The following is a 27164-nucleotide window of genomic DNA, read 5'->3' on the forward strand; positions in this document are numbered from 1 at the left end:
CATTTGCTTTTTTATGATTTATGCTTTTGGTGTCATGTCTAAGAAATCACCACCTAACCCCAGATCACAAAGATTTATGCCTGTATTTTCTTTTCAGGATTTTGTAGTTTTAACTCTTATATTTGGGGTTACAATCCATATTGAGTTGATTTTTGTGCATGATGTGATGTAGGGTCCAACTTCATTCTTTTGCACGTGGATATCCAGCTATCCCAGCACCCTTTGCTGAAAAGACTGTTCCTTATTCCTTGCCTGTTGAATTGTCTCGGCCCCTTCATCAAAAAGCAATTGGTCGTAGACTCTGAGTTGCGTAGTATATATTTGCCTTCACTTGGGACTGTTTCCTACTCTGGTCCTGCTATATTGTGCTTCTGACCTCATTGGTTTTGTTTTTTATTTCCAGCCTGTGCTTATTTCTTGTGTGTGAACGCAAGCTCAACTTTGGGGGTTTCAACCTTCTGTACCACATTAGCTTTAGCTTTTGAGCATCCTTTTGATACTTATGCTCTAAGGTATCCACGTAACTCTCTTCCTTGACCATCTCCCCTGCCATGCTTGCCCTTGAGCTATTGAGAGATAGTGGGACACTAGGTAAAGAATTTGAATCAGGAGATAGTGTCCAAGCCCAGTTAGCCTCCCAAAGAACCCACCCCCATCTTGGCAGGGTCCATATTTTCCAGGGCCCACATATTAGAACATGGTATCTGATGTCAAATATTCACCAATGTAAACAATAAATTGCCTGTCTTCATTTATACCACATTTTTATTTTTTCCCAAATTCTTTTAAGCCTTTTTGTCGTTGTTACCACCTGCTGGACCCGTCCTCCATTCATGTTTTTACCTCCGTCTCTCTATTTGAATCAGGACTCAGTTATCCCACACTCTGACTTTGACTCCATTTCCTGTTATTTTTGTCTCTAGTAGTTCAGCGACTCTACCAACAGTTTTAGAGAAAACACCCCTCTGACAGGACCAAAGTCCCAGGAATTCCTCTCTTACTGTGGTGTCTTATAAGCTACCCTATCATTGTGCCCAACTCACAATCAAGACCTGGAAACCTGTCTGCACTGGATGTCTTACCCTTCATTTCCTTCCACATTGGGACTTACCATTTGCTTCCATTTGAAATTACATTTAGAAGCCAAATGAGGCATAAAGATATACGTATATAGAGACAGTTCCCTAAGCCTTTAATGGGGAATGGAGCTGCTCTATTGCTAAAGTAACCGTAGAGGTGAAAACTTGGCTTTGGAGAAATAATAATTAATGATGCACGTAACTGGAATAGCAATGCTACCAGAAAAAGAAGTCACACACACACTCCTCGACTGAGAATTTTATCAGGACTCACCTTTTTGGAAGAATGTGCTGATCATGAATGCAAAGAAAACAGTGGCCGTGGCAAAAGACAGTAGGAAAACAAATATCAAGCTAGGGTCGCTGTTCCTGAACACCGCCACACTGTTTACCTGTGGAGCAGTCACAAACACACATTGTTTTTACGTGGAAAGAATGAGGAGAGGCATAAAATACCCTGAAAACAATGCAGAACTTTTATTTATTTATTTATTTATTTATTTATTTATTTATTTATTTATTTTAATGAATTTATTTTATTTTTTATTTTAGAGAGAGCATGAGTGGGGGAGAGGTGCAGCAGGAGGGGAGGGAGGGAGGGAGAGAGAGAGAGAGAGAGAGAGAAAGAGACTCTTTTTTTTTTTTTTTCTGGATCAGACATGATGTGGTTTAATACCACACAGGGGATACAGAGGGGAAAAAAAAAATCCTATGATTAAAGCCAAGGCTTTCAAGAAGATACTTTCTTAGGCATTAGAGAAAGAGACTCTTAAGTAGGCTCCATGCTCCGCATGGTACCTGACTTCGGACTCGATCCCACGACCCTGGGATCATGACCTGAGCCAAAATCAAGAGCCAGACGCTCAACCAACTGAGCCACCCAGGGGCCCCAGAACAATGCAGAAATTGTTTTAAAACCACAAGATTAGTCTAAATTAGACAACATATCTTGATTTTTTTTTTTAAGGCATAACTTTGATCCAGTGTCCATTACCTTTTATAAATTACGCTCTGTACGTGTATCTTTTTTAAAGAGAGCATACGTCTGAATTCTATTTTTGACCCAATGTGAATCTCTTTCGCTTTAATAAGAGACTTTATCCCATTTGTCATTGTCGCTCTTATAATAACTATAGTATTTCTTTGGACACCTCACGTCTCCTCTTTTTAATGCTTTCTGGCCGTTTTCTTTGTTTTATGTATTTTGCCGTGTGGTCTGGGTTTTCTTGCCTACCTTTATCCAAAGTGCCCCAATTTGGGTAATTTAGAAGCTAAATCTTCATTTATCCACATGGTGGATTATAATTTAGCCATCAGATGCAAGTTAGCAAATTGGAACACCAGATCTCGATGGCAGCACGGAGGAAAATTTAACACGGTAGGATGGGCCTAAGAGGACGTTCTCCATCTTTTACAACAACTGTTTTCAACTATTTGCGGAGTTGTAATGTTTTAAAGTTTATAAAATACTTTAATTAGGAGACGAATCCCACTTCCCTGACGAAATTAATCACACCCACGTCCAGTACTTGCAGCCCCAGCAGCGGAAGGCCGTCAAGGCTCTCCCGGATGGTGCAGCTTCAGTGCCCGATGCCCGCAAAGTTTCCGCAAATACCACCTGAGGTTGCCCCAAGTGCGCGTCCCTGGCTGTGCTCTCATCTTCTGTCGAGTCTCAGCCCCGCCGCCCGCTCCGCAGCCACCTTCCTTCCGCTTAGCGTGTGCGGAGGGACCGGACACGCACCTGTGTGCAGAAGAGGACGGTCATGAAAGAAACGGCGAGGAGGGCCGAGACGAAGAACACGATGAACCAGGCAGCCCAGTGTTGCCAGTTGTCCACTCCCATCATGCACATGTACTCCTAGAGAAAGCAGAGGAGCCCGGCGTCCCACCACTGCCAGCGCCACGCACCCACCGCGGCCTCGCAGGTGGCCTCGCTCAGACGGTGCTGAGTGCACGAGACGGAGCAAACCGTGCACGGTCGGTGAGGCCACGCAAGGTCTGGGGAGCCGCCGGCAGGCAATTTCTATATACAGTCCTAAGAAGCAATCGAAGGAGAAGAAAATTAAAGTGAGGAGGCAGAGGGTCTCTACCGAGAGCAAAAGGTGAGGAGACAGGTAACGGGAGAGCGCGGGCAGGCAGAGAGACTCTCGGGGCAGCCTGTGTTAGGTTGGGCTCCCGGCTGCAGCCACGAGAGAGCGACTCATCCTGGGCAGACATCCTCTCCTGTGCGCTCATCAGAGAGTCGGTCCGCAGGCATCTTCTGAACAGCCGCCATGGGCAAGTCCAAAAGCAAGGACTCAAGTGGTCACAGCAGACGGCATCGTCTACGTTGTAAGCAGGTCGAATGACGAACCACCGTCCGACATCTGCCGTCCATCCCTCAGGGGGAGGTCCCTCTAACACCCATGCAGCCTCGTCCCTGCCGCGGCCTCATCCCCACCCGGGTCATTTTTCATCGGTGCTTGTACACGTCCCCGCCCCGGGAGAGGCTGGCACCCCACGCCGGGGGCTGGGGGGCTACCTTCAGTTTTTTCTCCTTCTCCAGGGCAACGGAATTGATGATGATGAGCTCGATGCAGATGAAGCTGAGCATGAGTAGAAGAGGGAACTCGTTCTGAAGGGTCACCAGGAGCCCGTCCTGGACGTGGGCTCCGTGGGGGAACCTCTTCACAAGCACACTCAGGCCCTCAAACATCTCGGTCGTCCCGTTGTGGGCGTGGTAGTGCATGATGGCCTTGTCCAGCGCATGCTGGATGGCCAGGAAGCCTTCGTTGCTGTATCCTGCATGAGAGAACAGTGGACACCCGAGCATAAGAGACTCAGAATACTGGAGGTGCAGAACACCCGCTGAGTGAGGCGGGTCGTGGCTAACGATTCCTGGAGATGATTGGGCGGGAGCGGGCCGGGCTCCCTGGAGTCCACATGCCGCCACGGGGAAGAAGGAGCAGCGTCCCCAGGGGCCCCCTGTGGCTCTGATGGTGTCTTTTATCAGAAAACAGGGCAAAGGCATCCTGAGCCCACAAAACAAGGGGTGTCCGTTGCCACGCTCTTGCACGGTGGGGCCGCATCCTCTCCCCTAAGTGCTCGGGCTTCAGGGAGAGGGTGCTTGCTCCGCACTTCCGGTCATCCAGGATACACGAAATGGTTAAATGCAAAGGACTTGGGAGACACGCGCCCCCTCACCTACTGGGACCTCTGTCTGAGCTGTCACTGCTGTGGTCCGAGGGTTATGGTCATTGAATTTTGCTGCCAAGCCTCAAAGCCAAACTTTACCACAGGCAATGTTTATTTTCATACAGTGTAGTCGGTGGGCGAAGGTCAGCTTTTGGGAAAAATAGGTCGGAGGGCAGAGATCCCCGGTGTGGGGATCTCGTAAGAATTAAAGGCCCCACCTCCCAGCAGGGGTTACCGGCCCTCCGCATGGGCAGAGCCAGCGTGGGGTACCCAGCAGTAAAGGGGAGGGGACCACGGTCTCCCGATGGCCTTGACCTAAGCAGACCCCCGGATCTGTCAGCACGAAAAAGGGAGGAACAAATTGCTGATAATAAAATTCCGGGAACCATCACGGAGTCTTCACGGCATGTCAGAGCATTTCCACTGCAGAACCGTTGGCATCCTTTCTAGAATCGCATGGAATGATAAGCCCTCGTGTTTACATTCCCACTCACTGGGCTTGTGGGCCCAAGGTTCACGGCAGTTGCGTGGCCATCCTCCGGGGAGGTGCACGCTGTCTGCTCGATTTCCTGAGAGCTGTCCGCTCCCTACCAGGGAGGTCTCCCCGAACCCCGCACAAAGAGGGAGACCCCAGGTCTACAGTGACGTGGAGGCCAGGCCTCCGAGCTGCCCCACGGCTTCTCCCCTGGCCTGCAGAGAGCTGAAGACCGTCAGGTATATAAGCAAACGTGAGTACGTGCGGAGACAAAAAGAAGGGACACGCCCTCCTTGTTCCCGTAAAATGCCCCCCCTCCTCCCTCAAACAGCTCAGCGTCACAGCCTTACTGCTCTTTAACTTCCTCTAGAATGAAAGCGTTTTACCCAGCGACACGTTTCTAAACGTTACTCCTTCAGCCTCTTTTGAGCTGCTAGCTTAAGCAAGGGTTCAGACGGCAATGACAGCGCGAGAGGCACGTGAGTGTGGGCGAGACTGACATCGTTGAAGCTTCCTCACCAGGGAGTCCGCCATCCGAATGCCCTAAGGCCCGGGGCTCTTGGCTTGGGTTGGGAGGGTAGAGGAAGGATGTGCCCCAGCTGTCCACATAATCTTGTTTGGAGGTGAGCTGCGCGATTAAGAAGTTCCTCTGCGTGTAGCTGAAGCGCAGGCGGTACTTAACCTGCAGGGGATAAAGAGAGGACGACCTGGGTCACGGGGTCCCCACGCTCAGCCAGGACTCGTGTCTGCCGCCAGCTGTGATTGGAGGGAAGGCCGATCCCTCCCTCCCCTGCGAGGAGCACTCAGCGGTCTGCCCAGGAGACCCCCCTTCAGGAAGGTGGTTCCGAGCTCAGACACTGGAGCCGGGCCACCAGGACCCAAACCCCAGACCTCTCACCGAATGGCGGTGGCGGTTCAGGCGGGTGACTCGACCTTCTTGCCTCGGTTTTCTCATCCGTACAACGCGGATGAGGTTAACAGCGCTTGCCCCAGAGGCACTGTAGGATCAAGTCAGATGGTCCCTGGGGTGTGCCTGGCAATTGTTAGTGCTCGAAAAGCGTTGCTGGTTGTTTATCAACGTGTCTGTCTCCAGCTGCCAACACCCCCATGCAAGTTCTAGCCATTAATCATCAGGCGGCACAGGACGACACCAAAGCTACACACGAGCGGCTTCCTCGCCCCCAATGGGAGCCACTGCCTTGTCCTCAGACAGACCTACCATACTGGAGCCCATGTCATTAGTGTGGTGGTCTGATGACAACCACAACCAGTCCTTCTGGAAAGTGCCTCCGTCCCCGGCTCGGTTCTGGGCACAAACTCATCTGATGCCCGCAACAGCTGAGTTAGGAACTGCTAGTACTCCCGCTACACCGGTAGGGAAACTGAGGCCCGGAAATGTCGGCACCCCTCCCACGGCTAGAGAGCCAGTGGTTGCCAAGCCGGAATCCAGTCTGCCATCCAGCAGCTGGAATTCGTGGTCCCCTTCTCTCAGCCCCAGGTCTCCCTGGGCAGGCCTCTCTTGCGAGGACCCCGAACACTGGGAGGTGCCCCGGGGCCAGGTAGGAGGCAGTGAAACCGGGAGCATTTTCTCACCTCCTCCGGAAGAAAGGCAGCCAGGTGGCAAAGCAGACACAGGGAGACAGAGGGGCAGCCCAGGTGGCGAGACTCCCTAATGGGCCCACGCGCGAGCCTGGGAGGCATGGTGAGGCCGTTCCGGGACCGGATGGCCCTTACCTTCAGCGGCAGGGGTTGCTTGCTGTCATTGAAGGTGTGATCGAAGACAATTCCAGCCAACACGAAGACGGCTTTGGGATCCTGGAGTATGTAATTTTCAAACAAAGGCACTGAAGAATGGCCTAGGACTGCGGAGAGAAAAGTCCCGTGAGCAAGCAGGCTGCCCCCGCATCCCCGCCCTCCCTGAGCCGGTGCCGGAGGGGCCGCAAGACTCCCCCCCCCACACACACACCTTCCTCCATCATTCTGCGAACACATAAGCACATTCGATGGCCGGGAGCCACGCGAGGCGGTGAGAACGGTCTGAATGCCCGCCATCTCTCGTCCCAGGCCCCCCAGCTGGGCGGCGCTGAGGGCCACAGGAGGTGGAACTCGCCCTTGGCCATGTTGACGGGGAGCTGTCCGTAGCTCGTCTGCGTGGCTATGGCAACCGAAATGGGAGACAGAATCACAGACAAACGTAGCTGTTCTGATGAGAAAAATAATTGCTCCCGTCCCCGGCCCTCGCGTGTGGCGAGGCTGTCATCCGGGATCCTCCTCGAAAGTAATGCTTGCTCAGAATGTGGAAGGCATCACCGCATCATTCCGCCTCCTCGCCGCCAGCCGGGTGTCTTCTTTGAGAGCTCATTGGCTTCTGCGCCTTTATCTCCGCACAGGAGAAGTCTCTAGCGCACGTCCACGGTTGTCCCTTTCTGCTGTCCTCTTAGGAAGTGGTGAGACTGCGCGCCTCGCAGACACAGCCGCTCTTGTGGGAACCTTTTGTGAACTGCTCTGTCCCCTCCCCTCTGTGTGTCCAGTTGCTTCCTTTTAGAAACCCTCGTGGGTGGGCGGGACGCGGTCGCTCTCGCTTCCCCTTTTCTTCATCCTGTTGCTGGACATTGTCATGCGCCTCCCAGACCTTGTCTCCCAGCCATCACACGCGTCCACTCGGTCGTTTCCCTGGGAGCGATTTCGCTGATCTAAATTTCCAAGTCCGCTTCCTGTTCCTTTGACCACATCTCCGTGCCATGGGAGTCCAGTTTTGTTTTGGCGTGGCAGTATTCCCTCAAACGTTTCTGAGAATATGGAGTTTTTTCAAATGAACTGACTCATGATAAAAATCTCCAATGATGCTGGAGGTTATGTGGCATGTCGAAAGGCTCCTCGATGAGACTGAACTTTAACTTTTCATCAGAACAAAACCCATTCTTGGCGGGGTGGGGGGCGGGGGGAGGGAACCAAAATGAATCACTTGGTCCACAAGATTTGAGACTGAATCCAGTCTCCAACTGTGTGATAGAGATGGAAATCCTTTCTCTTCCTGGTTCAGCATTGCTCCCGCTCCCCCGATGTCCTGAGCCCCTTCGGTGGTAGTGTGGGGGGGAGGGGAGGTCACTACTTTTAGCTGCAGCTGAGTTTTACGTTATTTTATTTTCATTTCTAGTTCTGTTTGGTCCTCTTCTTTTTTCAGATCGGCTGGGTGAGTCTGCATCGTGACATATCTGGGGAATAGGATTATGAGTCAATCTTCCTATTTTCCTCTATATAGTTTGTTTCCTAAGCCATATTTATGTTTCTTTTTTTTTAAATTTTTTTTTTAACATTTATTTATTTTTGAGACAGAGAAAGACAGAGCATGAACGGGGGAGGGGCAGAGAGAGAGGGAGACACAGAATCGGAAGCAGGCTCCGGGCTCTGAGCCGTCAACCCAGAGCCCGACGCGGGGCTCGAACTCACGGACCGCGAGATCGTGACCTGAGCCGAAGTCAGACGCTCAACCGACTGAGCCACCCAGGCGCCCCTATGTTTCTTTTTAAACACACACATGTACATAAACATTTGGCTAAATTGAGGAAAATAGCATACATACAGGAAGGTGTACAAAACACAAACGTTCGTTCTAATGAGTGGTTGTAAAGTTCACAGCCAAGCCTCTTGGGTCAAGAAACAAAATTTGTACCCTAGATTTGTTTGTTTGTTTAGATAGTTTCTTACTATCAATTTGGTTCTTCATTGCTTTCAAGAACATAGTTTTAATATTTGTCCAGCGCATGTTTTTCAACAGGCCAACATAACCCAGTCTGCCCTGTTAGCAGAAACAAATAGCAGTAATCTCTTTCCCAGAAATTTCCGGGAAACATCCCAGTGTTTCCTTGGCTCTGGCTGAGTTAGGTGTCATCCCTGGACAAGTCACGGTAGCAAGGGGACCACGAAGTGCAGAGTGGTGTAGCCACAGGAGTCATCCTGAGCCCAAGGAGGAGGCACCAAGGGCTGACGGCAGGAGAGGGGTCCAGACCCCCAGGGAAAGAACAGGCTGTGAGGATCATCAAAAGGGAAAACAGATGTCTGTCACGGTTTGGAGAGCTCTTCAAACCACTGCCCTTCCTTCCAGGGTGTAGGATTTACTTAGGGGAATGGCCCCAAAGAGCAAAATGTAATTTTTATTTCTTATCCTATTATGTGATTTGAAAATGTCAATGCAAACAATTCTGGTGTTCATCGTTCTTATGCTTTTATTGAAATGTTAAGGTTTATTTTTTGTGTTTTTTTTTTTTTTTTTAACGTTTAAATTCCAGAAAAATACATTCTAAACTGCTAGCAAAGAATTCTGCGAAGTGGCATTTGGGGTGAGAACTTGACTTTTCACGGTAAACCTTATATTATTTCACGTGCAGTTATGTAATAAGGACAGAGGGAGGAGCGGAAGGCAGACGGCCGTCCGTCGGTCCTGGGGACGCAGAGCACGCAGAGAGAAGCGTGGCGGCGGCGGAAGCGGCCCGGAGGCGGAAGCAGTGGGAGGTCCCGGAACCGCCGCGGGACTCAGCCCCGGAGACTCCTGCAGGCGGAGGCCAGAAGCGTCCCTGGCACAGCGCGCACGCGCGGAAGAAAGCCTGGAAGGAAAGGCCTGGAACCGGCGACGCCAAGGACCGAGTATCGACAGCGATGAGGTAGGAAGTGAGTCGGAGGTAATGAAACAGAATTAACGCCTCGAGACACCCCAGACGAGGAGGGAGACGTTGCCCGAGGTAGGATCTTAAGGGAAGACAGAAGAGAAATGCTTTCTTCTCCGTGGAGGCGACCGAGGGGTCCCAGGGAGTGAGGTGGGGATCCAGGCCGGATGCAAAGGCCGAATGTTTAGGGAGCCGGAGGGCTGCTCACGGACAGGAGCCCAAGGCCCCAGGTTCATCTCCGTCTCCCTGCGAGACCCGGAGAGCAGCCAGAGGAAGAGACAGATCGCGCCCGACAACTTCTCTTCAAACCCCTGCCGCGCGGGCGGCCCCGCGCACACGGAGGAAAACCCAAGACTTGGGGGAGGCGTGCGAGTCTCCTGCAGACACTCCAGCCTCGCTCGGACCACTCCCCACCCCCCGCTTCCTTCAGCCTCGTTCACGGCGGTCACACCCCACCCCCAGCCCCGCCGCGGCCCCCACCTGCCCCCCGCCCCCGAGTCCCGAGGCCGCCATCCCACTTCGCAAGTCGTGTCCTTCACCTGCACCGCCGCCGTTATCATCTCCAGCCTCCCAAGAGGAGCTTTCTCTGTTGTGTTTTGTTTCCAATCTCGTACTTGTAGAATTAGAATGGTATTTTAGGTTGCCGGGCAGGCTCAAAGCCCCAAAACAGCGGCCCCCACGCGTGTTGCCACTGAGGGCCTTTAAAAGAATTGTCTGCGTTGAGTGGCACTCAGAGCTGGGGCAGGAGAGCCCTTCCTTTTCACTCGGTACCTTATGTATTATTAGAACACCTTTACAAAAGCATATATTACAATTATGGCAGTTTTGGAACGTGACTCCGCATTTTGTGGATTCCGCGTTTTGAAAAACTGTATCTACCTGACTCCGTTAACGAACGCATTTATTCATTCAGTAAATATGTATTGAGCAGCGAGTGTATGCCAGGCATGAAGGAGGCCCAGTGATGAAGAAACGGACAGGGCCCTCTGCCCTCAGGGAGGTGGAGCCCAGCAGGCTTGTCAACCGCAGACTTGACACAGAAAGCCCAAAGTGGCGGTGTGATGAACCGTGGATCAGAAATCTCTGACCGTAGCCAAAGGGGCGCAGAGAGAGGAAGGCACAGCTGAGAAATGTAAATAAAGCCCGGCTGGCAGCTTGCCCAGTGCCCCTGAAAGGAGCCTGGAGACAGGGGTAGGGCCAGACCCTGGACTACTGGTGCAGTGGAAGCCACCAGAGGGGCAGAAGCACAAGGCTGGCCAGACCTTTCCGACCTTTGAGAGACCTTCTTGGCTGCATGCAGAGACTGGCTTAGAATTGATTAAAATGAGAAGAGAGACGGACGACTAATTCAGAATCTCCCAAGTCGCCAGAACGTGGTTGCGGCAATCAGAGACCTCGTGGACGGCTTTCCCCCAGCTGTCACCTCCACAGACTTTTTAGGATTTGGAGACCCCAGATATGGAATCACGACTATACGCACCCTCAGGAAACAGCCTCAAACTCTATAAAATTGCCCTCCCTCCCTCCCTGTCCTTACCCCATCTTTATGTCTCACCTTCAAACTCAACGTCAAAGGATTTCCCCACCGCTTCAGTGATAGTCTTCAACGTTTCGCTTTTGGAAGAGACATACACTAGTTGGTATCTGGTGTAAGTAGGAAAATAGAGGAAGGCTGGCAGTAAACTGATATTGATGGCCGGATAGTTGACAGGAGGTATTTTCTTAGGCAAACTGTTTAAACGCAGGTACATGATGATCATGGAGAAGAGTAGCGGCATTAGGATTTCAAGCACTGTTATCAGAGTCTTCCGCTTCTAGAACAGAAAGGAAAGCAGCATGAGAACGCGAGTGTTAAGTCACCACACGGTGACGTTTCTTCCATTTAAGAAGCCCTTTCATTCTCCCCCACCCCCAGTCTCCCTGCACAACCCACAAAAAAGAAGAAAATAGAGAATGAACTAAATGGCTTCTCTTTCTGGACTTTTCCATGACATCAGCGGCGAGAAACCAGTAATGATGATGCAATCTTCAGTGATGACGGTTTGCGGAATTTCAGTGGGAACCTGGCTTATTTGCAGGAAGGGGCCCCGTTTCAAGTACAGTTGTTGATTTTTTCTTTAATCAGTTATTAGATGCCAGCGTGACATAAACATTCAGTCCCCCAACCCCGGACATGCCCACGGCTCCAAGGACCACCTTACCCACCTTCAAGATGAAATTCTTCCAAAGAAGAAGTTTTAAATTCCTGACCATTGTCACTTTCCCGCCTGAAGGGGAGGGATCAGCACCAGCTGGGAAGCAAACGGGGCAACTGTCAGGCATCACACACATGTGCCCTCCTGTCCTTGAGGAGCTGTCTGCTCTCGGACTTTCAGAGCATCGTTTCTTCTTTTTTGCGGACTCCCCATCCTCTGCCCACCTCTAAACATCCCAGCGGGGCTCGGCTGACACTCCCCGTGGGCAATCTCACTTGGTCTTTGATGTTGAAATGCACGGACACACTGATGATTTCCACATTCCTGTCTACAGCCTGCACCTGCCGGGTCTCCTGCCCCAACCCCTCCTGTCCGAGCAGGAGCCCAGCTTCATGAGGATAAGGTTGTGCGAAGGTCTCCCTGTCTCCTCTCATCTCCCATTTTCCCCTGCCCTGCCGCGGGCCTGGCTGTGATCCAGAAGGGACAGAAGTGGCTTCTGCTCACAGCCCACGCACCTGCTGTTTCTCCGCCCAGGGCACGCCTCCCTCATGCGTCATCAAACTACTGAACGTGCTGTTTATTTACTTCTTGTTTGATCTGATTTCCCTCTGGAATGCATGCTCCATGAAAGCAGGGATTTTTTGGGGGGGGTGGGAGGGGCTGTTTTTTGTTGTTTCACTATGGAGCCCCCAGACTCCAGAGCAGGGCCAGCGCGTGCTCACCACTCAGTAAACACGGGCCCGAGAATAAAGGCGTCAGAGGGCACACGGCTTATGTGAGGACGTGGCTGTGACAGAGATGCTTGTGGGGAAAGGACGCTCTGCGGTGGCAGCACGAGCCTCCCCTTCCGCTCTCTGCTTCTCTCTGTGTCACGTGCTTTAGCTTTTAGCTGCTGCCACCTCACGATCTTCATTTCCAGAAAAATGTTTTTCCGCTAGTGAAAGAACGGATGCGTTTTCCTCTGGTGAAAGCGTCTCTGACATTGCCGATTAGAAATGGAAGACACAGCGTTGTGAGCTCACTAAACGTCACTGGAGGTGAGCTTTAAAGTGGCAGGTGGTGTGATTGAATTTCACCTCCATAGTAGAAAAAAAAAAACAAAAAAAAAAAAACGGGCGCAAGGCAGGTTTAGAGTAGTCAGCCGTGGCTGCAGCCCATCTGGTCTGGCCAGCAACCCCAACCACCAGCATTAATTTCCTGCCCACGGCTCTGCCGCCTCCTGGGACTGGCTGGACTCGTCTCTAGGTCTTGTTATGGCCAGAATTGTGTCCCCTGCCGCCCCATTTGCTGTGTCTAAGTCCTAATCCCAGGATCTCAGACGGTGACAGTTTTTAAAGGCAGGGACTTGACCTAGGCGACCAAGGGAAAATGAAGCTGTCAGGGTGGCCTGTGTCCTCACAGAGGAGATGTGGACACACAGAGGCAGCGGGGGGTGTGCGGGCACAGAGGACGCACGAGGGGTGGACAGCCCAGGAGAGGGAAGGAAATGGCAGGAGGGAGCAACCTTGCCACCACCTGGATCTTGGACATCTAACTTCTCGAACTGTGGACAAATACATTTTTCTGTTGTCTCGGGCACCCGGTGTGTGGTGTTTTGTGAGTGCAGCCGGACTGGATGAAAACAGCTCTGCGCCATGGGTCCGCTCCCAGCTGGAGCATGTTGCTCTAATGGCATGAAGCCAAGCCACGCAAACGCATTTAAAGCATCTTGTCACACACCCTTGTGAACCACCCCACCAGCCAGAGTGCATCACACAGCTGAGCCCAAGATCAATACAACAGGGAAGGAAACTGTCTGCTCTGATGGGGGGGGCACTGCTGACTCACCTGGTGAGGGGCATGGGTGTAAACCTTAATATGGGGGGAGAAAGAAGAATGGGGAACAGCCACGTACCAAAACACCCAACTTTTAGGGCTTCAGAGCTGGTGTCGGAATTTGCCAGCCTGAACAGCCACGCCACGTAGACGAGGAGGTGTTTTTGGCTCATTACTGGCCCAGCACAGATTCAAAGAAAAAACACCCAGAGACCATGAGAATGCATGGTTTTCTCCAACCACAGCTACTGTTCAGTGGAATGGGACAGGAAAATAATTAGAGTAGATGGAGGTTTTCATACTGAGCACCTTTTCAAATTTGTGATAATACAAGTAGACTGTTCCTTTTATTTTTTTATTTAAAAAGTTGTTTTAATGTTTATTTTGGCAGGGCACAGTGCAAGTGGGGGAGGGGCAGAGAGAGAGAAACCCAGACAGGCTCCGTGCTGTCCACACAGAGCCCGACGTGGGGCTTGAACTCATGAGAGTTCAGCCATGAGATCACGAACTGAGCTGAGATCAACAGTTGGACTCTTAACTGACTGAGCAACCCAGGCACCCCTAGACCGTTCCTTTTAAAAGAAAGTTTACTTCGGTGCTATTGATTTACGACAAGTAGCAACTATGCACGGAAGGCACTGTATCTGGGCACAATGCCACCATCAAAAGATGAGTCAGTAATGGGGGCACCCAGCTGGCTCAGTCCATGGAGCATGTGACTCTTGGTCTCAGGGTCTTGAGTTCAAACCCCATGTTGGATGTACAGATTACTTAATAAAAAAAATAAAAGATCAGTCAGTAATAGAACTCATCTTGTTGGAAATCAGTAGCTTAAAATAAGCCCTAGTAAGGGAAATAATGTGTACGAAGGAAAACGTTACAGTACAAGGTGGAAACGAGAATCAAAAGCAGTAACCCAACTGATGAAACAGAACGAAATTCCAGAAAGAGGCCACAGATACATGGTCACTTGATCTTCGACAAAGCTGACGCTGCAGGACAAGGACGCACGGTCTTCCTGACAGATGGCTCAGGGCCGACCAGCTATCGATATAAGAGACCATGTATCCTGACTCCTGTCTCCCACCACACACAAAGTACCAACTTCAGATGAAATACAGATCTGTGAAGGGTGAAGCAATGAAGCTTTTAGGGGAAAAAATAGGAAAACATATTCGTGACCTTTAGCAGGCAGAGATTTGTTAAACACGACTCTAAACCCCTAAACATAAAACTTGGGCAAACTGAGCTGCATCCAAATTAAGGATTTCAGTTCCAGAAAAGAGCCAGTAGGAGAGTAAGTGAAGCCAGAATGAGCAAAGGTATCTTCAAGTCACTAAGAAAAAGACTTCACAACAGAAAAATAGGCTTGAGAGACTTGAGCAATCTCCAAAAGAAAATGCCCAAATGCCTGACGGATGTAAGAAAAAGTGCTCAACCTATCTGGTCTTCAGGAAACGCGTTTTAAAGCCACAGCGGCCACACTGAGACACAGGTTTCTGCATGGGATGGTCACTGGAGGGCACTCTGGAAACGAGCACTTTTGCAGAGAAAAGGAGGCAGGCGAGTCAAAGGGGTCCAAGCGCTGGCCATTTGCACAGGCACAACACGACACAAACTCTGAACCATCCACCCCAAGCTCAGTTGTGAGGACGGTATGCAAACAGGTCCCAGAAAAGCAAGACAATCCATTTATGCTGTATTTAGGAAAACAAATTACCGGGATAGAAAAAGAAAAAAAAAAGGGTTAAAATAAGCAACAGAGCAACTTATTCACAACATCTATGAGAGCGTCACTACTAGCCCTTTGAGCCAACAACCCCACGTCTAGGCATCTATTCTGCAGGTGCACCTGTGCACGTATGAGCTGACGCCGTACAAGGTTATTCGCTGCAGCATTGTTCTTAATAGCGAAGGAGTATAAACATCCTGGTACCCACCACAGGGGATTAGTTTATAATACAAACGATTACACATCTGAACAATGCAGTGATATGCAATCGTAGAAAAAAATTAAGAGCTCAGAGTACTGGCTGTCTTCTGGGATCTGCGGGATAAATGTGAGAAAATAAGTTATGTTGTTAGGACCACCCAATCTGTGGTATTTGTTCTGCAAAATAGGTATTCTGCAGCCTGAGCTGAAGTAGAGAATAGTGTGTCCATCGGCGCAGGCTGTGTATAAGGGGACGGGGAGCGTGCACAATCTCTACCTTCTCAGTTCTGCTGGGAGCCTAAAGCTGCTCTAAAAATAAAATCGATCTTTAAAGAACTGTTTTGACAGAACTATCAACAGGAAAATTCATAAACCTAAAACCCCCTTCATGATTAAATCAGAAATTTCAAGTGTGCCTGGGTGGCTCAGTTGGTTAAGCCTCCAACTTTATTTCAGCTCAGGTCACGATCTCACAGTTTGTGGGTTCGAGCCCTACATTGGGCTGTGCACTGACAGCACGGAGCCTGCTTGGGATTCTCTTGTCTCCCCTCTCTCTCTGTCCTTCCCCTGCTTGTGTTCTCTCCCTCTCTCAAGAATAAAGAAATAAATAAACATAAAGAAAAAGAAAACTTAAAGCCCACAGAAATCCATTAGGAATGTGTGCGAGTTTTGTTTTTTTTTTTTTTAATCACACAGATCACGATTGGTCAACCTGGCTCATGGAACAAACTCTGCAGTGACGCAGCTGGGTGAGCATCTTATAGGTCATTGGCATCTTTGTCACCCATTGTTAGGGGTGTCAAGGGCACGTGTAATGCTTTAGCTTAATGGCTGGGCTGTTGATGACAGGGAGGAAGGACAGTACTCCTTTTCCTGAACTCCTAGGAAAATCGAAGACACCAAATGAGTCCAATACAGGCAAGCTAGATGGAATCATATGCTCGTCTCATATACCGATACATTTCAAGGTATTTTTTAAATGCCACAGCTGAGAATCTGGCCAGAAAAGGATCATTGGTAGAGAGCACGAGACCATCTGTAGTCTGCAACAGCCTTTTTCTTTGAAAGAATTGTTTCTGTAATGTGTTTCCTGAACTCTAAATTTCTCAAGAGGGGCTCCTGGGTGGCTCAGTTGGTTAAGCATCCAACTTCAGCTCAGGTCATGATCTCACAGTTTGTGGGTTTGAGCCGCACATTGGGCTCTGTGCTGACAGCTTGGAGCCTGCTTCGGATTCTGTGTCTCCCTCCCTCTGTCCCTTCCCCACTCGTGCTCTGTCTCTGTCTCAAAAATGAATAAACATTAAAAACAATAAAAAGTAAAAGTTAAAAAATTTAAATTTCTCGGAAACAGATACTGTTTTATAGCAGAAATTTTGGATTAGAAAAGAGTAAAGAAGTGCCCGTGTGTAAGCAAACCACCAAACGAAATAACCCACTAACACACTGAGTCGACACAGGATGCATTAATCAAGAATAAAAAAAGGAAAGGGGTGCCTGGCTGGTTCAGTCGGTAGAGCGTGCAACTCCCTGCTAATCACTTGTCCACCTGCCTGGGGTGGGTTGATTACCTAGGAAAATAGAAATCACCAAGTCAATCCAATACAGGAAGAGATTTTTTTAAAACCTAAATATATCTGCAGATAAACTGCGAAGAAACTGAGTCGTCAAAGAGCCTGCAAAGCAGTACAAGTGCAAATAACTCAGATGGGTGGGTTGTTTTAAACGGCAAGGAACAGATTGTTCTGATGCTGTTTGAACTGATCCATGAACGTAAAGACCGAAAACTTCCCATATTTAATAGCCAGGCTAGCATCACAGTGATACCAAACTCTGAGAAGGATGGCATTTAAAACCAGCCAATCAACCAGCCAAGCAAAAAACCCTACAACTCCTTCTCACTGAAGAAAAGAAGACCTAAAAGTCCTCGATAACTTATAGAATCCAGAAGTGCGTGGAAGGAATAATACCTCATGAGCAAATGGGAAGTTCACTGCAGAAATATTAGAATGATTCACTATTTTCACTATCATGAGATCTGTTGGTGTAATTCACCGTACTTATTGGTCAAAGGTTTAAACTCATAATATTGTGTCAATAAATTCCAAAAAGGCATTTGATAAAATCCGTGTATTCCCGGATCTTTTTTCCTTAACCTTAGAAAAAGACTTGTCTGTAACATACTAATACTATATATATCTCAAATCAAAGGCAAAGATACTTTTTGGTGACTACTAGAAGAAATTGCGGTTAAGCAAAACCAAGACTACAGTGCCAGCTGCAACATTATTTTCTAACCGTTCTGGAAATGCTAACAGAAAGCCATTGGGTCCAGTCCTGAGAGCTGTTCCCCTTATACGGGCACCTAGCCAAGGGGACAAGAACAGGGCTGAGGCCCAGTCTGCTCCAGTCACCCTGTGAACCTCACACAAGGCTGAGGCAACTGGCAGAAAGAGGGACCTTTACTAATTGGTCCACTCATAGGGCTTCCTTTATCTAATTGTTCTGCATAGTTGGGATGCCTTTAACTAACTGGAGGTACCTTTATCTAATTGGTGGGTGTCACCTTTTGGCAGTTTTTCAGCAGGCAGAGCATGCTGTATGACCTCTTGGTGGTCCTGTGCTACTATGGTCACATGATAGAATGAATCAAGAGGCATAAACATAGGTAAAGAGGAGACTAATCTATGATTATTTGCACATCATAAAATTGTATACACAGGGCGGCACCTGGGTGGCTCATCGGTTGAGCATCCGACTTCGGCTCAGGTCATGATCTCACAGTTCGTGGGTTCAAGCCCCGCATCAGGCTCCATGCTGAGAGCTCAGAGCCCGGAGCCTGCTTCGGATTCTGTGTCTCCCTCTCTCTCTGCCCCTCCTCCACTCACACTCTGTCTCTCGCTCTCAAAAAATAAATAAAACATTTGAAAATTTTTAAAAAAATTGTATACACAGGGAACCCAAAAGAATGACTGAAAAACCGTAGGAAACAGTGAAAAGAAGGTTGAAGTGGCCAGTATACAAAATTAGTATTAAAAGAAAAGCAATAGCTTTCTTATAAACAAACCAGGTAGAAAAATATATTTGAGGAAAAGAGCATTTTTTCAATAGCAACACCAGAAGAAAACATGTAGGAAGAAATGTAATGACAAATATGCCCATATGACCTATATGAAGAATACCTTTACAGAGAAAAATGTAGAACTCTTATCAAGAGACATAAGAAAAGCGTCAAGTAAATGGGAGAGACAGATCTTGTCTTTGCATAGGAAGAGTCCATATGAAGATATAATTCTCCTAAATAGTTCTATAAAGTTTACATAGTGCCAGTAAAGATTTCGACAAGATTTTTAACAAACAGATTCAGAAGTTCATATGAATCACAAAGGTGTGAAATTAGGCAAGAAAATTCTGAAAGGGACAGATAATGACCAGGAACTATCCAAAAATTCAATTTATTGTTCTATAACTTCAATAATTAAAAAATACCAGACTAGGATAATAACAGCTCAATAAAAAAAAAGAAGAAGAATCTGTATATGTCCACCAAAGTATACATGGGAATTTAGTATGTGATAAAACATTTCAAATTAACTGAAGAAATATCAATAACAGCATTGATGCCTGTTTGTTTAACAACGTAGGTGAAATCAGTTCTTTGAAAGACATAACCTACCAAAACTCACTCGAGAAGAAATAGGTAACCTGAATAGTTCTATTTCTACTAAAGAAATTGTATTCATAGTTACAAACATTCCAAGAAAGAAAATCCAGAATCAGATGGTTTTATTGGCAAATTCTAACAAACATCTAAGGAAGAAACAGTATTAATTCTATACAATCTCTTCCAGCACTTGGAAAAAGCGAGACTACTTTCCAACTCATTTTATGATGTCAGCATTACCTTGATACCAAATCCAGAAAAAAATATTATAAGGGTGACATATAACTAAAAACATAATAATAAGGCAAAAAGAAAAGTCTTTACTCTCGGATGTCATGATATTCCCAAGAAGTCTACAAAAATTTTTTACAACTAATAAGTATGTTTAGCAAGGTCCTAGGGGACAAGGTACGTATACAAAAATTGATCGTATTTCTATATACTAGTAAAGAACACATGGAAACCCAAAGTTTTTTCAAGGTACTATTTGTGATAATGACAATACTGATGAAATGAAATACTTAGGAATAAATCACAATATGTGCAGAATCTAGATGAAAGAACACTAATGAAAGGTTTTTTTGTTGTTTTAAGAAATAAATGGAAAGGCATACCATATTCATGGACTAGAGAAGTCTGTACTATTAAGACATCACTTCTACTCACACTGAATTTTAGATTTAGTGCCATCTGAATCAAAATCTCTCCACTATAGTTTGTAGGCACCAACAAGCTGACTTTAAAATTCATATGAAATGAAAAAAAAATCATATGAAATGGCAAAGGGAATAAAATAGTCAAAATCATTTTGAAAGAGGTACAAAATTGGACACATACTACCTCATTAAAGCTACACTAATCATGACAATATAATATTAGCTGAACCACAGGCAAGCCAACTATGGCCCATGGGCCAAATTCAACCCACTACAGCCCAGCCTACAAAGTTAAGATTGGTTTTGACTCCTTTTAATGGTTGGAAGATCTGCCCTCAACCACTGTTACTGAACAATGAATAGCTTTGAAGTTAGCTTTTACAGCGCTCATGTGTGAAGCTTACACTGCAGTACAGTCATTTAAATCACAGCCAACATTGTTTGAATCACAAGTAACCGCAAACCATTGTAAGCACTTCGCATGCTATCAAAAGATAAAACAAGAAATGAAATCTCCATTCCCACACAAATTCACAGCAGATATATCTTCCAAGCTCCGACTACAGTTCCAGCAGCATTTTTTCCACATTTTTACTCGATGTGTAAGTACAAAGGAAATCCTCATATTTCAAAATCCATTTAACTGCGTTTGAAGAGTTTCTGCCTCACCTTCAATTGGTGGCGATTAATCTATAATGTAATGACATGCTAAAAGGCAAATATCAAGAGAGGAATCTAACCGAATTCTATAAATGCCATTCAAGCCATGAATACACTCCATTGAAATCATATTCATGGTGAAACACACGAAATCTTATTACAAGTCAGTTTTAACAGACGAAGGTTTACAATAAATTTTGATGGTAGGGGATGCTGCCTTTGAACCCCAGCAAAGCAATATGTTATCCCATAAAAAAGAAAAAGAACTTCATTTTTCTCATTAGTAGATACATATTGCAAAAAATATACATTTTCAGTTATACAAATGTCACTAATAAAATTTTTGTGGAAACTTGTGTCTTCTATAGCAAGTATCTGTATGATGTCCTGAATGTTGCCTCTTGGCATGCAGAACCTAAAAAATGTGCTACCAGGCGCTTTACAGAAAAAACACACAAAATCCTGGACTGAAAGATTAAAGATACACAGATCAATGGAACAGAAGAGTCCAAAAATAGATCTTCACACATGTGGTCAATTTTCCACAAAAGGGCAGATCAGTGGAAAAGGAAGTGTCTTTTTCACGGATGGTGGTGGAACAGCTGGAATCCACGTATGGGGGGCAGGAGTAAACCTCCACTTTGGTCGTTACTTCAATCCATTATACAAAATGAATTCAAAATAGAGCATTGGGGGGTACCTGGGGGGCTCAGTCGGTTAAGCATCTGACTCTTGATTTCAGCTCCAGCCTTGATCTCAGGGTCGTGAGTTCAAAGCCCTGCATTAGTCTTCAGGCTGGGCTTGGAGCCTACTTAAAAAAAAAAATAGGGCATTGACCTAATTGCAAAGCCTAAAACCCTAAAACTTCTAACACACACACACACACACACACACACACACACACACAAATGTCTCCCATGACCTCAGATTAAACAAAGATTCCTGAGATACGACACCAAAAGCATAAAAGAAAATTTGAAAAATCAGACTTCATCAAAATTGAAACCTTTTTCTCTGCAAAAGATTAACAGAGTGAAGAAACAAGGCACAGATTGGGAGAAAATATTTGTAAATTGATGATCTGACAAAGGAGCTGCATGCAGAGTATATAAAACTCTCAAAATTCAACAGTAAGAAAATTAACCCAATTTTTAAAGATGTTCAAAAAGGATATATATATATACATACATACATATATATGTACATATATATATATACATACATACATATATATGTACATATATATATATATATATATATATATATATGGCAAATCAGCCCATGAAAAGATGCTCAGCATTATCAGTCATTAGGAAAAGCAAATTCGAACCACAATAAAATACTACTACATAGCTACTAAAATGGCTGAAAAAAAAATTTAAGAGGTGGCAAAGTTACAGAGCGACTGGACTTCTTATATACCACCAGGGGTGATGCAAAATGGCACAGTCACATGGGAAAATATTTTGGCAGTTTCTTGTGGTTTCTTTTAAAGCTAAACACACGCTTCCATACAATTCAACAATCCTATTTCTAAGGTTTTACCTAAGTAAAATTAATGTTTATTTTCAAACACACAAAAAACGTTTGTTTTTTTTTTACCCAAGAACCTATATACAAATTATTAATAGAAGGCTTTACTCAAAAGCTCCCCCAAACTAGGAACTGGACCCTCGCTAAGTGCCAAACACTTTCCGAAGTATTCTGTGTGTTTTCGTGCTGTGAATGCTCATGACAATCCTAGGAAGTGAGTACTGTGTGATCGCCACTTTACACAAGGGAACCAAGGTACAGGGAGGTTACGTCAGGCATTAAGAGCTGGGATTTAAGGCTGCGTGGCCACAGTCCATAACCATATTTTAACCACTACAATATTAATTCCTCTGCATCACAGAATGAAGGAGTATGTGTATAACCCTTGGTCTAGAGTGAATCCTATGGAAACATTCAGAGAAATGCTATTCTAAAAATTCTGCATTGAATACCACCAACTTAGGTACTGCTGTACAAGAAAGTACATATATAAGCATATATAGTTACAGTTAGGCAGGGAGATAGTGTTTGTACCTCTGCAAAAGAAATAGCTGCTGACGTGTTGGTTTCATTTTTAAGATGCATTAGTGTGTGTAAGTATATATACGTGCCAGCCGACTTTTGCCATGACAAGGTTTAGTGCCTTTTGTAAAGCCATAGCTTTGCTTATGAGTGTCACCATGGGCTTTAACTTTTGCCATCAATCTTGACAAATGTCTGAGCCACAGGACTCCCAAGGAGAATTCCATGCAATTTCTTGGCATGCTTTCACGCTATTTGAATGTAATTTACATACCAGAGACTGTTAAAAGAGTCCCGGAACCTGACTGCCTGGCTCCTGGTCTCACCTCTACTGTGTAACTCTGAACAAATTCCGACCCTTATCTGGACCTCCACTTGGAATAGGACACCGGATGGAGCACCTAGGCTTAGTGGGCCTCGAGCAGAGATGTGATTGTTGACAAATACCAGAAGGGTCCAGCCCTCTGCGCACAGTTGTTCGTGACCAAGTGCCCAGAGCCTGGAATCTTCCCACAGAACATCTTCCTTTGCCATTGACCTTCATACCCTCTCAGTTCGTGATTACAGTGGCTGATAATAGTTACCATGCGAGCACCCTAACAGGATTAAGAACAAAGGTCTAAGTTAGTACTCCGCATGTGTCAGTCTTGGTCTGCATGCTCCCTCTTCCTGTACCCCCACCTTCCCTTCTGTCTGAGGGAAGTCTGAGTCACCCAGCTCTGATCCTGGATTTGGTTATGCAGAACGCTCTCAGGTTTAGAAAGGGATGGAAAAAAGATTGCAAGGTGTAACCAATATAACTTAGAAATGGCAAGGATTGGTTCTTGAAAGAAAGATTGAATGAGGAAGAGGCTAGTCAGCCAGGCTTATGGAGTCTCCCGGCAGACACTTGGGTTGGGAGGGAGGGGGTGATGGGGAGAGAGGGTCTTTAAGATGCTTGCGACCCATTAATAATCCCCCCCCACACACACACACACCACTCTTATAATTGCATTCAGTTCTTTTGTTTTTGTTTGGGGGTGGTTTTTTGGTTTGGTTGGTTGATGTGGTTTTTCTTGTTTTTGTTATGGGGGTTTTGTATGCTCATTATAGAGACCAGCCTTTGGGAGTCTCTAGCTATACCCACGTAGCACTATCATTTCTTTTGCATGTGTGTGGCAGGCATTGTGATAAGCATTTATGCGTTTTCTCATTTGACCCTAAAACAAAATACTTTTGAGTTCGGTATGACTAGTATCATCACTTTGATTTTAGGGATAGGAGATGGAGGTTCTGAAAAGTCAAATGACGTGCCCGCACCAGTTAAAGGGCCAGGGCCAGATGTGAAGCCAGGTCTTCTCACTCTTTCATTCAGCAACTATTTACCAAGTGCCGCCTCTGTGCCAGGCATTCTGGGACCCTGAGATGTAGCCATGAAGTAGACAAAGTCCCTTGTCTCTTGGAGCCCACGTTGTAGTGAGGGAGACAGGGGGAAGGAAAGCCAACAAATGAGTAAGTAAACAGCACCACTTCAGATGGTAAAAGACAAGGGGCCCCTCAATCACTAATCCTCGGGAGTCTTTGGGTGGCTGGGGCAGAAGCCTCCAGACTGGGGTCATTACTTTACGGTTCTATCGGCCGCGTCCCGGTCGCGGAGATGCGCTGGGAGCGGCCGGAGCCGGGCTGGCAGCAGGCGGCGCCCCAGGTGCGTCCCCGGGACCGCTGCGGGGAAGCCCCGCCGCCGGGCAGCTGAGCTGCAAGTGTGTCTCTGGTGCCGAGGTCCGGAGTCGTAGGCCCCTGGCAGCGCTCAGTCCGGGCACTGGGGACCCGAGCGGGCCGGCCCGCGGCGACTGTTGGCCCCGCGCCTCCCTGCCCCGCGCACGAGACTCAGGCCCCAGCCCCTCGCCCAGTCCCGCCCCGCCCCTGCCACGCGACCTCACCGCCCCCCAGGGGATCCCTGGGCAGCTTCAGGACCTGTCTGCACCAGGTGACTCTGCCCCTGCCTTGGGACACTCCCATCCGTGGTCGACCCCAACTCAACCTCAGGACCCTCTCAGCTCCAGATGCCCCCAGGCTGACCCGTATCCCTCCTGAGGGACCCTCCCGTCGGAGGTGACCCGGACCCTGTCAAAGGCTCAAAACAGCCAAAGTAAAACCAATGAATCACCGAAGTCGTAATCAGCCAAACTTTATTGTGCACGCACCAAAATGAATTTGCAGACCAGGAAGGAAGCTCGGGGGATACATTGTAATAGAGCAGCTCCCACAGCAGGACAGCGGAGACTGTTCCTCACAGCGCTTCGTTACAACATTGCACTTTTCGGGGGCCGTCTGTCAACCTCGGCACATAGTTCACGTTTTGCTCATCATTTCCAGAGGCACAGCAAGAAATGATCCAAGTCAAGTTCGCCCTGCCAAAAGAGGCCACAATAAGCTCTGCTCCCAGGACTAAACTGGCTCTGTCTGCTCAGGGACCCTGCAAGGCTGGTCTCGGTTTGTTTCTGATTTTAACCACCCTAACCCACGACCTTCCTGCTGAGGTGACCCCGACCCTGAATCACCACCCGCAGGCCTCCCCGCCCTTCTCTCCGCCCCACGACCCTGCACACACCGCAGGATGCTGGGCCTTCCAACCCGCCCTGCGGCCGTTTTCTAGAAGGTTCCTCAGCCTCTGTCCAGAGCTCCCAGGGCCTCCCCGCCCGGCCGGCAGTCCGAGCCAGGCCCGAGGCGGCCACTCGCCCTCCCTCCGCGACACCGGGGCCCGCGCCCAAAGAAGAACAGTGCTGGGGGCAATGGCTGAACGGCCGGGGAAGGTCGAGTTTCGGGGAGCGACTGCGGCAGCCGCTGGAAGCGCAGGTGCACGCCACGACGCCCCGCCCCGCTCTGCCCTAACCCCGCCGGGAGCCCGGCGCCCCCTGCCGGTGGCGCGCGGGTGCGCGGGGTCTGCGCAGGCGCGGGCGGGGCGGGGCGTCCGGGCGGGCCGGGCACCCGCAGGGTTGGCGTACTGCGCACGCGCGAGCCGGCCGGCGCGCCCCCTGCAGGAGCTCGAGCCGCCCGGTCAGCCCCGCCGCGGGTTGCAGGTGCCCCCTCCCAGCCGGGCGGCCCAGCCGCTGTCACCACCGGCGGTCGTCGCCGCCGCCGCCGCGAGGCCGAGCGCAGCCGGGCCCGAGGCCGGGGACCCCGCGAGAGGGCAGCGCGCCGGCCGCCGCCGCCCTGGCGCCGAGGGTCGGTGAGTGCCGCCGGGACCCGCCACGCGCGCTCGCTTGCTCCGGAGGCTCGCGGCAGCCCCCCGCCCGGCCGCCTTCCTGCCGTGGCCGCCCCCCTCCCCCCGCCCATCACTCTGCGGCCGTCCCCCTCCCGGCACCCCGCCCCGGCGCGGCAGGTGCACCTCCCGTGGAGGCAGCGCCTGGCCACCGGGACTCTGGCTTCCCCTCGGGCCGAGCCTCTGGGCGTGTCCCCCTCCTCGAGAGCGTCTCCCTCCCGCCGGCCCCCGAGCTGGACGCGCCGCCGCACCCTTTGTGCCGAGCCCGGGAGGGGGCACAGGCGCCACCCGCTGGCCTTGGTCCTGAGGCACCCGGAGCATCCGCCCGCCAGAGCCTTGCAGCCCTCAGGCCGGGAGCCCCGGCAGGGCCGCCGGGATGCTGCTGGCTCATCCCTCGTTCAGAGAGATTCCCAGTGTGGGTGGGAGTCCTTCCCCACCCTGGAGTCCGCCTCATTCCCGGGAGCCAGAATGGGGGGCCAGGGGTCCACTGTTCATGGTGGGAGTTGTGTGGTGGACAGAAAGGCAGGGACGCCTGGCCTGGGTGGAGAGGCCTGCGACCGCTCTCAGTAACCTCTGGAGTCGGTATGAATTTGCGTTTACACCTGTGTTGGCGTTCAGACAGTACGCTGTCGCTTCATGAGGGCCGGTTTTGTCTCCTGCACCAGGGTTTAGGACAGGTGTGTATTTGGTTCATGAATGAGTGCCCTGGTCACTTCCTTGGACGTCGCCTAATTAAAGCCCATCACCTTACGGGGTTTATTTCTGTGTGTTGGCTCCTTTGCCTCCTGAACTTCGAGCCCACTTACTGCCACGACTGGATCTTGTCGGGCTCGCATTCCCAGCACATAGCCAGAGTCTGGCACATAACAGGCACTCAAGAAACGCTTGTTGAATGGGTGGCTGACACCCTGAGACAGAGCCAGGGCCTGGGCAAGGTGCAAATGAAAGTCACCCTGGCTTTTTTTTTCTACTGAACACCTGTGTCATTTGATTGGGAACGTTTTGAGGCTGCCTTTTGTAAACCTGAAAGGATAAAGGTTGTTTTACAAAGTTCGTGTCAAGGGAAAATAAGAAAAAAAAAGGAGAACAGGTAAAAATGGATGGCCTGGGAATCCCCTCACCTGTTTTTCAACTCCTTGCAGATTTTTTTTTTCACGGCACACTTGGTCATCACATCTGGCAAACAGGATGACATCGTTCCCCCTCCGAGGTCATCTCCCATCATCCTGATGAGACAGCCATTTGAACAAGACAGAGCAGCTCAGGTTGTTCCTTCAAAGACACTAGCCTTACACGGTGCATGTGCCGGTCTCCTGGGAACCTGTTTTGACTTGGTCTCGAGTGGGAAGGCCCAGGGAGGACTCCCTCCGTGACTGTTCTCTAGCCCTGCTTCCCACGACGACAGTAGACCTATCCGCTCTCGAGTCAGTGAGGGGGAAAGCATTCTAGAAGTCTGGGGAGAAGGATGGGCAAGGCTCTAGCATGACGGAAAGACCGATTGGATGTGATCCCTGCTCTTGGGGCCCTTAGGATGTTGCTAGAGTATGATTTATTCA

The 27164-nt window shown here is 48.9% G+C and overlaps 2 protein-coding genes and 1 long non-coding RNA gene across 7 annotated transcripts in view; 1 reads left to right on the forward strand and 2 right to left on the reverse strand.

Moving 5' to 3' along the window:
- Positions 1 to 24184, reverse strand: part of LOC102958727 (ATP-binding cassette sub-family A member 17-like) — an 87959-nt gene extending 63775 nt beyond the window's left edge. For 3 of the 5 annotated variants that reach the window (XM_042972326.1, XM_042972323.1, XM_042972322.1), the window contains exons 1-8: positions 23969 to 24184; positions 11598 to 11683; positions 10948 to 11206; positions 6463 to 6590; positions 5248 to 5410; positions 3601 to 3860; positions 2821 to 2937; positions 1354 to 1471 (exon numbers count right to left, since the gene is read on the reverse strand). In XM_042972326.1, coding sequence (XP_042828260.1) covers positions 1354 to 1471; positions 2821 to 2937; positions 3601 to 3860; positions 5248 to 5410; positions 6463 to 6590; positions 10948 to 11206; positions 11598 to 11645 — 1093 coding nt within the window. In that variant the 5' untranslated portion in view covers positions 11646 to 11683; positions 23969 to 24184. Of the gene's footprint in view, positions 1 to 1353; positions 1472 to 2820; positions 2938 to 3600; positions 3861 to 5247; positions 5411 to 6462; positions 6591 to 6694; positions 7141 to 10947; positions 11207 to 11597; positions 11684 to 23968 lie in introns of those variants that run through there. The other 2 variants (XM_042972324.1, XM_042972325.1) reach the window with 2 other exon arrangements.
- Positions 24185 to 24518: 334 nt separating this feature from the next.
- LOC122234746 lies at positions 24519 to 25263 on the reverse strand. The gene is made up of 2 exons (XR_006212677.1): positions 24958 to 25263; positions 24519 to 24757 (listed from the first exon to the last, which is right to left on the reverse strand). It is a non-coding gene; the product is annotated as an uncharacterized LOC122234746 (long non-coding RNA).
- Positions 25264 to 25495: 232 nt separating this feature from the next.
- ABCA3 (ATP binding cassette subfamily A member 3) overlaps positions 25496 to 27164 on the forward strand; it is a 46851-nt gene continuing 45182 nt past the window's right edge. Inside the window, exon 1 of the mRNA XM_042972327.1 lies at positions 25496 to 25575. The gene's annotated coding sequence lies outside the window, so the exon portion shown is untranslated. The remainder of the gene's footprint in view (positions 25576 to 27164) is intronic.

This window comes from Panthera tigris, chromosome E3, assembly GCF_018350195.1.
Source record: "Panthera tigris isolate Pti1 chromosome E3, P.tigris_Pti1_mat1.1, whole genome shotgun sequence".
NCBI classification, from domain to species: Eukaryota; Metazoa; Chordata; class Mammalia; order Carnivora; family Felidae; genus Panthera; species Panthera tigris.